Below are 13,274 nucleotides of genomic sequence, written 5' to 3'. Positions count from 1 at the left end.
CATTTTAATTCCAGAAAACCAGAACCATAAATCCTTTTGTCTCACTCAAAGCATGACTGCATTTTCCTTGTGGACAGAACACTTAGCTATCCTATATGAATAGCAAAGTTCTGGATTGGATTAATTTTTTTAAAAAATCAATGAATATATTATATTTTCCTGTACATTGGTATACTTCCTGTATTAATTTTATATAACTTTGAAATATGTCTAGCTTGGGTGGGAGGTGGGAACTCAGAAAACTAAACGTTTATCTCTTAAAACTGATTTGATTCTGTTTTTAATTGCTTCCTTTGGCAATGAGGGGACAATGATAAAATAATCTCCCTTTACATGAGGCAAGTTATTTTAGTTAAGAAAAATCCAGACCATCCCCTCTAGCATAAGCTAAAAGGAAACAAAAAAGGGAGTGTGGATTTATTCCAGGAAACAGATTGGCTAATACTACAAAGATCTGGCCTTCAATCCTCTTATATTAGTTCTAATGACATATCACCTTTCGTTTTAAATATTTCAATAAAATATAGAACTCAGGAGGTAGGGAGATAAAGCAGACATCAGACATTTGAAAAATGCAATATACACATGTGCTTAAATATTTTAAAATTAGAATTCAGCATGCTTAATTTTTCTCTGGATTACATAGTTCGAGAGACTATAAAGCAACTTCCACCCAAATGGACACCATTATTCTTCCACAATCCACAATATATATAAAAGTATATGCTTTGTATCCAGAGCACTTTGAGCTCATATTGGCTATATTAAATATGGAAAAGGATCTAGAATTCGTATCACGAAATATACATACAATGAAATTGTTATGCTTACAAAGAACACCTATTTTCTCCAAGCTTTATATGAACCTCAGAAAGAATTTGGTTATGAGTTTTAGGTAATAAGTGTTAACATAAATATATATTTTATAGTCAGCATGGGTACATGAGGCTTATTTTTTCCACAAAAAGCTAATGGATGATACCATCTTAAAACATAGGTTTTAAGGTTTCCCTTCACATGGGAAAAAAGTTCTGCATTTCAGGAAGGAAGGATGCATGCCTAATTCTCTCTCCTGTATTTTCTGTGGAGTGTTTTCATATGGAGAAATATTATGACACATAAAACTGTACTAGGGACAAGGAGAAAAAGCTGCAAGTACAGCTGAATGTGAGACTTTCCACTCTCAAAATGTTACTCTGTACATAAAATCTTTCTGCAGGTATAATTCTTTTTTCAACTATAAATATGGATATTGCCAATTTTAAATTAAGGCTGTAGCAAAACCATGTCAATGCAATCTAAGCTTAAAATATGTAGCAATGAGAACATCTATTTTTCATCTGTTCAGTTAAAAATAATTTAATTTTTTAAAAAATCCTTGTGCTGTATCCAACAAACAAAAGAATTAAAACCCCACACACAAATGCAAAATCTATGTGAACTTTAATAACTAGCCCAACATCTTGTGCTACAGGAATAAGGTTAACTCCTACCTTCTGATTTGCCAATTACATCTTAGAAATTACTTCTTTTATTTTACTGATTATGTGGACGAAAGCAAAAAGCCATGCATCGTTAAGTAGCAGGCATCCAGGGACAAATTAATTCCAATGCTAAGTTAAAAATTAAATTGCTCAAATAAAACAAATGCCAATTGTTTTAAAAGCCAGAAGCATTTATTGTTTTCAAACTGGGTTGACTGCAGTTTATCTGCTTTAGCAAAACCCCAAGGTGAAATAACCCACCATGTTCCTTTTAAATAAGCCACAGTAGTTTGCTCCTTCATGTACCAAGAATGTCTCAAGGCAAATGTGTCCTCGTAATTTCAGAGTCAGAGAGTCCATCTTCTTGAAGACAAGGCTCATAGTCTCCAGCATTATTTGCCAAATCAATATCTGGCTCATCATTGCTCTCAGCGCTATAGTCCACTTCTTCAAGGAAGCGAGGTTCATCTTCTTCTAGAACATAAGTAGTGGGGCTACAGCAAACATATTAAACGCTCTGGTTAATTAAAATGGAATGTAATTCACAGGAAATGCAACCATTTAATATAGATATCATTTGCTATTTACACATTATTCCTATCGTTAATTTCTTTCTCAGGTAGGAATGTCAAGTTTGGGAAAATAACATTTATATACTTGTATACTCACAACTGTATGTTTTATGCTGAATTGAATTAATTAAAAAAAAACCAAATACTAGGGATGACTAAGCACAACTGAATTTTAGAAAGCTAACCAAAATATTTTTTCAATAGCACCAATTTCTTTCACAGTATTAGGCTTTCTTCATGCTACAAGAGACAATTTTCTTCGAAAATAATTTTTTATAGAAGAGGAATAATTGTAAAAGCTTATTTAGTTTATTACAAAGTCAATCCTACCCACCTTACCCCACCTCCCAAAGTTTATTCATTGGGAGAAAATGAAAATAATGCAGGTAGGCAGAGATCGAGTTTGGTGTAGTGGTTAAGGCACCAGGCTAGAGATATGGAGACCTAATATTATAACATGATCTTGGACATGAAGACAGCAGGGTGACCTTGGGCCAGTCACTGTCTCTCAGTCCTAGGAAGAAAGCAATCGCAAATCATTTCTGAAAATCTTGTCAAGAAATCTGGAGGGACTGGTTTAGACAATCACCAGGAGTCAACCCTGAGTTGAAGGCGCACGTGCGCGCACACACACACACACACACATTTCATATTGCTGTGCCTCCAAAACAAAAAGCATTAAAATATTTCAAATGAATAAATGAACCCACTATTCTCCAAAGCTCATAGTAAGATACTCCAAAATGAGGTTCCATTTCAAAGCATTTTTGGCACCATTGACCTAACATTACATTTCACCAAAATTTATCTCAGGATTTCATTGTAATGTAAAGCTTAACCTGTAACCAGTGGTGGGTTCCTCCCGGTTTGGCCGAGCCGGTAGTGGTGACGATATGATGTCACTGAACTGGTTCTTTGTTCGGGTGCTGGACCCTCCTGCCCCCCCCCTCGCGTTATTCTTACCTTTTATTTGGCCCCACCCCCAATCTATTGCTGCCTCCCGAGTCCCAGCTGATCGGCTAGAAGGAAAAAAACTGTTTAAACTCTTGCCGCGGGGTTTCAAAGAGCCGCCCTACAGCTGATCAGTGTTAAAAGGCAGTGTGGTGGTAAACCGGTGCCTCCAAGAACGAATGAGTAGACCAGGGCCTCCAAAAATGAATGAGTAGACCGGTACAGCTCAGCAAGCAGTTAAAAGCCTGGTAGACCAGTACCTCTGCTAAATCCTAAAGAATTGTCACATGACCATCAAGCCACGCCCACAGAACCGGTAGTAAAAAAATTTTAGAACCCACCCCTGCCTGTAACGTTAGGTATTAAAAGAGATTCAAGATTAGAAAACAATTATATCGTATCTCGCGAAGTTTATATTTTAGAATTTAAGTAGTTGACCACACTCATCTATCTAGATCAAAACAGTGTGTGTTTACTGCAGTACAGGTGCTGGCCATTCTTCACGTGTATGCATAAACACAACAATGTAATCCCTTGGCTACAGTTTGCAAGCAATAGTTTGATTTCTAGATACAGATTCCTATTTCATTAATTTATTTGGAGTTAATTTACAATAAAAGCTACCTGCCACTATAGTCTTTTTTTTAAAAAATCCAAATAAGTCTCTGGTAAAAATTTTAAAAATGATTTTTTTCTACCTTGTCACTTTGCAACTAGATTCAATCAATTCATTTTCAATGTCCAAAAGAGTAGATGGCAGATTATATTCCAGTGGTGATGTCAACTTTTTCAAACGCAATAAACCAGTACAGAATTTGGCTCCCATCTCTTCCAGTTCACGTGTCCCGATTTGTAAGCCCTAATGAGAAAACATACAGCATTAAACAGTTCAGTGCAATTTGGTTTCTGCATGTATACAGTTCACTATTTACTCATAACACGTAACTGAAAGAAAAGAAGAGGTAGCAAATGCTGCCAATACTTTTAATATGTTCAACTTCCTGCACAAAATGGGAACATTTAGAGGGGGATTCTTTGTGAATTTAACTGGATGTGTTTAAAATCCTCTCCAACATAAAAAGATTGTGGGCAGAAATGGAGGAATGGCATATGAGTCCCCAATTCTCTGCCATGTACACTTCAAATGAGCAACACTGCATAATACTTTTCAGTTCTATCCCCATCCCTCCCCTGGCTTCCCATGACTCATGTGCTGCTTGCACTGGTCCTCCCAGGTTTCCTGTGACTCACACATAGTCTGCACCAACCCTCCCCTAGCCTCCCATGAATCCTGCACCAGCCTTCCCCATCTCTCCCCTAGCCTTCCGTGACTTATGTAGAGCCTGGACCGGCCCTCTTGAGCTCTCGCCCCCTCCACCCGCTCCTGCAGCAATTCCTGGTGATGCCCCTGTGTTCTTTATCTAGGACCCCCTCTTCCTGCTTAATAATGCATACATTTTGAGATTGCCGCAGCAACCAGGACAGCCCAAAATTGCCATCATTAAGTGATACAGTCACGTAATGTCACACTTTGCCACTGCATCACTTAGATGCAGATGCACTTAGATACCCGTTCTTATTACCATTATAACCTGAGGACTACCTGTACCACAAAGAATGCTTTTTAAGGAAAACAGAAACCATGGTTGAATAACTTTTATGGCCAAATGAACACAAGGGCATCTTCCATATTCTAGACTATATATGAATGATATGTGAATGCACATTCTAGATTATATGTGAATGGTTTTCTTCATTAGAAAAATGCTAATTATTTAGGATTCTGTTCATTAAATTACATGATGTGCAAGAACTGACATAGTTCCGAGCTCCTTTGAAATGAATTCAAGTACTAGACAGTACCAATTTAATTCTTCAGATGCATTAATATAAAATGCTACTTTACCTTGTATTTCCCTTGATCACATCCACACAATGTGCTTTCCATGGTGTAACTTCTTTGAACACCTATCTCTCTCCATACTACAACGCGTGCTGTAGACTCCTTCGATTTTTCCACGACAAAACTGCAGCTGCTCATACTGAATGCTGGCGCTGCCTGGCTCAGAATCTTAGGGAGAGTCTACCAGAAATAAGCAATAACAAACATTATAGAAAAATTCTGTGTGGTTTATATATCCTTAAAATATAAATTGCCACAGATCTGAAGAATACTACAGGTATCTCCCTCTGAATGATAAGGGAATATATTGTATGTCAAGAGGAAGTGCAAATTACAAAGCAGTTCTGCATGGTGAGTGCAGAACCAAAGATGGAATAGCTCTGATATCAGAAAGCGTGCCGTCTGTCTAGATACTGGAAAATCTATGGACTTTGTTATGGCATGGTATTTTTTGAAGATTTCTGAAAATGCTTTTTCTTCACACACTGGTGGCCACTAACATAGATTGCTTTAAAAGGAGATTAGAGGACAGGCATATCAAGGATTATTAACCTTGAAGACTTAAAGTTACTTCTGAGTAGGAGAAGGATAGTCATCCAAATGCCATATGTAGAGAAACAAATAAGAATCCGTTTCCAATTTATAAGCATATGACTAACCAAAGTGAGGCCAAAATGCCAGACTAGAATGAGTCTTGGTTGAATATAGCTCTTAAGTGCCTTTCCTTTAAACTCCAAGCTAGATGAACTCTATCCAATTAATGACTTACACTATATTTTAGACTGATTATTATTCCTCTATACAGGATTCTTCTTTTGCTTCCATGTGAAATCGATGTATACTGAATCAGATATTAGTTCATCTATCCCAGTGATTTCCTGACTATTTAAGCTCTCCCAGCAATTAGATACTGATTTTATTGTGCGATTATAAATTCATTAGCCTTTGGGGTGTCTTTGCTTGGTTATCGTAATCTGATTGTTCATGGTACTGAAGATACTGGCAGTTTTAAATGAAAACTCTGGAATATAAAATAAATACTCTGAGCTGAGTTTTAGTCATGTTCCCAAATTTTTTTGTTTAAATATTAGTCAGAATTTAACCTCTGTTTACAATACTGCTAGCAAACTATTATTCAATTAAAATAGTACTGATAAAAGAAGCACAAACCATAAACCCTAGGCATGTATCTGCCTGCATACACATACAAACATCTACTTACCCTATAACCAAGGTCTTCAATCAGATCACAAGAGGCAGCACTAACATTAGTATGCCATATTGTTTCCTTGATGCTACAGCCATACATAAATACATTTTTCTTGCGAGAATGACCATGATAGTCACAAAAAACCTATAAAAAGTATTTTTTCAAAAATTAAAGGTGCACATAAAACATAAAATGCAATTCAGATATAACAATCCATATCTGATATATAACCATTTATCTAGAAACAAGCAATAAGATCCTTTAGAAAATGAATGCATTCAGTGACACGAACCCTTGACTAAAATCTTCCAGTGGATGTATTAATTTAAATTATTTGTATTAACATTTTAAAAAGAATTTTTAATAAACAATTTAGATCAAGCTTGTCAGTTATAATTCTTCACAAATTTCTTGAAGAATATAATTTCAGGGGGTTAAATGTGAATTTACAACTCAATATAGTGTTCTACACCATTAATGAAGGCATATTTTGTTTAATTTTAAATAAAATTTAAAAATCAAGTCAGGAAATAGTACATAGTACTGATTGTTCATATATCTACTTCTTTCACATTTTTAAAATGATAAATATATGAATATTTATATTCTTAGATGAATGGTCCTATAATAGGAGCTGAATTATTCCTGCCATATTTCATGGTTACTGTAAGTAATTTCATTGTTATTAATTTTTCTCCAGCACAGTTCTAAAACCACCAGTAACATGGGCAAGAAAGCAATTCCTTAAGCAATACTTTTACAAAGAATTAAAGTTGAGGGAGTTTTTAACTGCCATTATCTGCACATCCTTTAAATGTAAAGATTACATTTTAAGTGGTTTTTCTCTTAACTAAGGAAACACATACTTACCAATGGCAAACGTTTTATAGCTGCCAAATATTGAAGCAGACCTTTGGCATGATAAATTGTGGGGTGCAGATCTGGGTTTGGGTTTTGCCATTGTCTATTCAAATCCTCCCCACTTAAGGAACAACGATGACTATAAAACAAAAATTTAAAAGTCTTCTGTTATAACTATTTCATTCTCCAAGAAAATGAATGTTAAAATTTGTATGGATGTTAACAACTTCACTGCAAGTGTATCAAGGTAAAGGAATTCTTCTAAAGCAGGGATGTTCAACATTGGCAACTTTAAGACCTGTGGATTTCAACTCCCAGAATTCCCCAGCCAGCATGACTATAGGTCTTAAAGGTAACAAGGTTGGACCTCTTGATCTAAAGTGTTGTTTCAAGCATTTAATATTTTAAGTTAGATAAACTGAATTAAATTGGTGGAAAGCTAACACCCCTGTATTCCGTATTCTTTTGTCAAACCACTCTTGACAAATGGTCCCAACAGCAGACACTGTTTTAAACTGTAAATAGGAGAAAATAGTTTTTCATTGATTTACTTTCTGGTTTCTACCAATTTTATGTTTTTTCCTTTTGTTTTTGTATTATAGCTGGAGTGGCATTTCAGAAAGTGCTCATTTGCAGAAAAAGTTATCCTTTATCTCATCAGCCTTACATTCAGACTTACTGAAGTTTATAATAGAAACAGTGAAATCGCAGGACCTTTATAATGTTTACTGATCTCACAGCGTACACACTAAGCATTACTAAATCTGGATTTACCAATCATTTTTAAAATTACAAATTGCATTGTTTTGAAGGTGTCTGATAGATTTTGAAAGGTCAACTGAAACTCTCAATTATGTAATATTGAAAATAGGAATCAACTCTTTAATTCTCAGAGCGATTCAGATTCTGAATAAATGAATAAAGACAAGTGAATTGTGTCATTTAGCTTTCCATGAAATTTAAATCAGAGAGATAGATGCTCTTTGATTGTGTGAACTTCAAAGCATGACACTACCGTGTTTCTCCAAAAAGAAGTCTGGGTCTTATTTTCTTTTGACCCCCCCCCCCAAAAAATGACTAGGTCTTCTTTTTGGAGGGTTCTAATTATTGACTCACCTCGCGGCGGTGGCACCAATAGCCCCGCCCAGCAGGAGCCCGCTGCTGGCCCACTTCTTCTGCGGCCGCTTGCCGCCACTTGCACGCATCGCCCAGGCCTCTGTTTTGCTTTTAGATGCCTGCCAGAAGACATCTGCAGCCGATAACAGAGCTCTGGATTGATCCAGAGCTCTGTTATCGGCTGCAGATGCCTTCCGGCAGGTGAAGGTGAAACGGAGGCTGGGGCGATGCATGCGAGTGGCGGCAAGCGGCCACAGAAGGCAAGGCAGGTGTCGGGGTGTGCGAGGCCTGGTAAATAGGGCAGCTCCATGCCCCCATCCTCACCCGAGCTTATTTTTTACCTGTGTGCCCCACCCCCTGCACCCTGGGATGGGCGTGGTCTTAATTAGGGCTAATTTTGTGGGTCGGGCTTAATTTGATTGCATGCGCTCAAAAACATGATAGGCTTTTCAAGGTGGGTCCTCTTTTTGGAGAAATACGGTAGATACTGCAAAAGATATTTATACCATGGAAATGAAAGAAACACAAGCCCTCTGATTCTGTAGAAAACAAAAAAGAAGGCGGTTTTCCTCAGCATTATAAATAAAGTTAGGCCATTTCAGGATAAGAGAAACTCTGCTGGACCTTGTCAAAGCTCAGCAGATGAGGCTTCTGCCTTAGAACTGAACAGTTCATTATTACTTTTAAACAAAAGACAGCTGTGTTAAGTGTAGCAGACTTGGCTGAAATCAGTCTAATAACATGAGGGTTAGAATACTTGGCTTCAGTCAGCCCAGGGGAGAAATTATGCAGAGAATAAATCCCACTGAATTGAGCAGAATATACAAAGGATTATACTTAAATTTTAGAGTTATTAATACAATAAAGAGCAAGATCCATGAAAGGAAATTCTATAGATTCAAGAGTAAAAATGTGCTTTATATTAATAGCTATTTGCCTAGACGGATATTATCTCCTACTGAAATTCCCAGATTTAGCTGAAATAGTTTTTAATGTTGTAACAAGCCTCACACAATAGCAGAAAAATGGACTTTTCTGATTTACCTGTCACTGACAAAGAAAACAGATTGTACTAAGAACTTCCCTGAGGAATTGTTAGTACATTTTGCCCATTGAAGTCAGCCTTTACTGCAAATGTGATTGGAACATTCTATGGGTTCTTGGGATTTAATAGAAAACTCAGTAAAAAAAACATGATTTCAACAATTTTTTAAATTAAAAAAATAGGCTGTATCCTGTTTTGCTTTTCCAGACAAGATTTGTAAGCATATAATAATTTATAACCAGAATGCTCATTCCACTGCTCCCTCCTCCCTTTGTCCATTCAAAGATAAGCAAGGTGGCTTGAGATTTTTCTGCAATGGAACTGAACTTTTGTCTATTCAATTGTGTAGCCCAAACTTCTCTATGCATATTTATGCTTTATATTTAATACTCTTAATGTGTATGAACCCTCTGTAGTTCTAAAAAATACTGCTAGAATTAAAAAAAGGATTTAAAGATGCTGCCAGCAATTTCTGTCTTGTCAGTTTAACAGCTTATTTTCTGTCATCTTCAATCCTCACCAGAGATCATCTGCAAAAGGTGGACCAAGTCCTATGATGGGTTTTGGTATACTTTTCTGGAACATATCAACATCTGCTTCAGATGTTTTCCACCACCCTGTAAGCAGTGTAACACTACCCTGTCCATTATAGGATTACCAGCTGTTTATAAGCATTCTGTCAGAATAACTATGCAAACAAATCAAAAAATAAACTCCATAGGAAAGCTGAAATGTGTTAATACTGTATTGGCAATACTAATATAATATTATGAGTCTAGCTGTGCTTTATTTTCCCACCTACCCACCTCCATACTCATATGAATTAGGGTGATTCTGTTTGAGCCGTTTGCTCAAACCTTTTACTTGTTTGGAGCTTAAACCACATTTTCCCTCTTATCACTTTGGTAACAGATCTGGCCTATCAATATTGAGATTTTCTTTCTAACTTTTTCGAGACCAGGCCAATTTTCAACAGCCACCACTATCTAGATCAGCATCTTGGTAACTTTAAGATATGTGGACTTCAACTACCAGAATTCCATGAATGAATGAATGAATGACTCCGCTTACATTTGTCTCTTTAGGATATCACTTTACAGGGTCCTTTGGTAATTTTAAGACTCACTTCTGATGCCAACCTCATAGCACTTATTCCTCTTCTAATCTTAGCATTCCTTATCGGCTAAGTAGTAAAAAGCACTCTTTCATTTTCCTCGGATTGCTACATAAAAAAACAGCAGGAAGCCATCCCTGAATGCAGGTTGTCAGAAGGAGGAACAGTAACAACACTGCGCTTAATAATAGGTGTATCTTCATTTGGGATGAGTTAACATTATATTTGATTTAATTACACCATAAAGTGTCGTACAGTACGATTACCTTTGGTTCAATAATTGAAAATGGGAAACTATTATGGAAAGTAGATTTTGAACATGTACTTAAAATGCTATTTTAAAACAAAATTGGACTTACTAAAAAGTATAAATCCACATATGTGAGTGAAGAAAAGTAACTGTTCAGTTAAAATAACATAGCTGTATTAGCCAGTGAAGATTCTAGAAGATAACATTTTGCAGAAAAGTTCTGATCTAGAAAAACTATATTTCAAGTACAGCTACCTCAGGATAACTACAGCAGAATGAACTCTGTTGCTAAATGCAATCAAAAACTTACTTTCCATTGATGACCCCATCAGGATTAAGCATTGGTACAATTTTAAAAATATAGGACTCTCGTAAACTCTGGGCACCAGGAGTATTACTCGTAAGATACTCCAAAGTTCCCTTCATAACCCAACTTGAATTTGTCTCTCCAGGATGTACACGCGCAGATAAGAAAATATAAGGACGATTTCCTAAAAACAGCACAAATAAAATAGCATGATATACCATCACTGAGTTGGAAAGATCTTAAAAATATACTAGAACATCCCTGACAGATTAATCATATTACATCTGCTTGTTATAAATTCATAAAGATAAAATATTTTAGCCTTCCAGTCAGCATAATAGTTTATGAAAGCACAAGGTATAATCAGCATAATATTATATCACAATATTATAATCGGTACAATGTTCCTTGAACCAATTCAGTGGAAGAGGGAAGAATCTGTTTGCACTCGCATTAATTTAAAATTCCACTGAATTTTAAATTTTGTGGCAAGGTTACAGCTAATTTTGATACTACTTGCTATAATACTTTTGCTCCAAGTCTATAGCGTTTAGAGTGGACCTCTCTCTCTCTATCGTGAAAGAGGCTTATCCACACAGAGTGAAGTGTGTAATTGGTTTTCGTATTCTTTCACAAATATCACAAAATTGCCACCTAATCCGACTGTTGCTGAAGCATATCTAAAACTTTCATTCCTCAAATTAACAGAACGGTTGTGACCAATGTTTTCTGTTGTGTGCCAATGAATTATTATAGCAAAACAGTAGAAAATCAAAGGAAACACAGGTTTTATTTGATTTGAAACTTTCTGAATATAATCAAAAGGAAAAGGCCATACTTACTGAACTGACAAATATGTTCATAGTAATTTGATTCTGGCATGGCTGTAATAGTTACTACAGGACAGTTATTCCCAGAGAGAGTCTCACATAAAAGATGTTGCCGAAAATATATCTGCTGAGGATTGTTTGTGGATTCTAATTTTTGGAGATGCATCTTCATCATGAAAAATAAGTACATAAATTCAGAGCCAATTTTATCTTTTAATAAAACATTTTAAAATCCTACCTAAAATATTTATCGGAATTTCTAAATTCACCCCTTATAATATTGCATCTAATATTTTAAGTATTGTTTAAGTATTGTCCTAGTGCACAGATGCAATGAAGGAATAAAAATAATTATAGAAGCAAAAACTTACTTAAAATAATGAAGCTTGAATTTATCAAACTGCATTGTTAGTAAGAAAGAGTTTATGAATTGTACAAGATGAAAACCTTATACTTATATTAAGGTATAAGGAATAGGTAACTCATAATATTGGAACTTGTAGTATCATCATTAGCAATAGTGTATAAAAATACTAAACTATTGCAAGTAAATATTTTTTTCACAATGGAAAGCCATCAATGAAATTCTCTATGCATTTAATCTAAGCTAGCATAACTACTATTATTATATATGCAAACTAAAAAAAGTATGATCTGTCACCTGAAGGAACCTTTAAAATAATCTTATTTATTTTCAAAGCTTGCCATTCATTGTTTCCTGTTTCAATGCAAACGTCCTTTATCAGCATAAAAAGATCAAATGTTGGTAAATCCTCCCTTTCTGCAATTTAAATTTTCACTCTGCGCTGTAAAAGCCATTTTGTTGGATATTAAGGGGAAGAGTTGCCCCCAGAGATAAGGAGAATCCAAGACCTCAGTGCCTTCCGCTGTGCCCTTAAAACCCACTTTTTCCAGCAAGCCGGGCTGGCTTAGGAAGAAATTTTTTAAATGTTTAATTGGTTTGTGGTTTTTTTAATTTTTGGGCCAAATTTATATATATTTTAATTGTTTTTAATATTTGTATTTCATGTTTTTAATTCTGGCTGTCCACCGCCCTGAGTCCTCAGGGAGAAGGGCGGTATATAAATTGAAAAATAAATAAATAAAAAATAAATAAATAAAAAGAGTTAAATACAGGTTTTCTATTCTATGAATGGATAGGGACTTCTCATTTAAAGAAAGGGAGTAAGATCAAGTAGATGTGTCCCTATTCCAGAAGATTCCCTAAAAATCAAGTTCTCCTAACTAGTGGAAAATAACAGTCCACGGTATGCATACTGGTATTTCTTAACAAAAATCAAGTTACACTGGAAATAGCCTACATGATCAGTATTTGGGTATTTCAATATTCATATAGAAGTCTACTTACTACGTTATCAGCAATTTTACATTTATTATTTCTATGCTGATACCACTTGATCATATTTGTCTTTATTATATACTGCACACTGTTTTAACCATACCTGAAGCAAACTAGAACAAAACAAACAAAAAGCAAACAAACTTCTTGCTCTGAAATTCTTAAAATCATTGCAAAATACTAAACTTTTTACTGTATTTGTAAAATATTGTAAAAGACATTGCTTCCATAGGATTATTTAACCTCAACTTTTATTTATTTCATAATACAG

General features: G+C 35.4%; 1 protein-coding gene across 10 annotated transcripts in view; it reads right to left on the bottom strand.

Moving 5' to 3' along the window:
* Positions 1-1,657: 1,657 nt before the first annotated feature.
* AGTPBP1 (ATP/GTP binding carboxypeptidase 1) overlaps positions 1,658-13,274 on the bottom strand; it is a 58,714-nt gene continuing 47,097 nt past the window's right edge. For all 10 annotated transcript variants that reach the window (XM_087888262.1, XM_060690562.2, XM_087888261.1 and 7 more), the window contains 7 exons: positions 11,656-11,809; positions 10,817-10,997; positions 6,991-7,120; positions 6,133-6,264; positions 4,914-5,090; positions 3,706-3,866; positions 1,658-1,978 (listed from right to left, as the gene is read on the bottom strand). In XM_087888262.1, the coding sequence (XP_087744388.1) occupies positions 1,801-1,978; positions 3,706-3,866; positions 4,914-5,090; positions 6,133-6,264; positions 6,991-7,120; positions 10,817-10,997; positions 11,656-11,809 (1,113 nt within the window). In that variant the 3' untranslated portion in view covers positions 1,658-1,800. The remainder of the gene's footprint in view (positions 1,979-3,705; positions 3,867-4,913; positions 5,091-6,132; positions 6,265-6,990; positions 7,121-10,816; positions 10,998-11,655; positions 11,810-13,274) is intronic.

This window comes from Pantherophis guttatus, chromosome 2, assembly GCF_059756535.1.
Source record: "Pantherophis guttatus breed Tessera chromosome 2, ASM5975653v1, whole genome shotgun sequence".
Lineage (NCBI taxonomy): Eukaryota > Metazoa > Chordata > Lepidosauria > Squamata > Colubridae > Pantherophis > Pantherophis guttatus.
The sequence above is the reverse complement of the archived record's forward strand: the minus strand, read 5'-3'. Positions and strand labels throughout refer to the sequence as shown.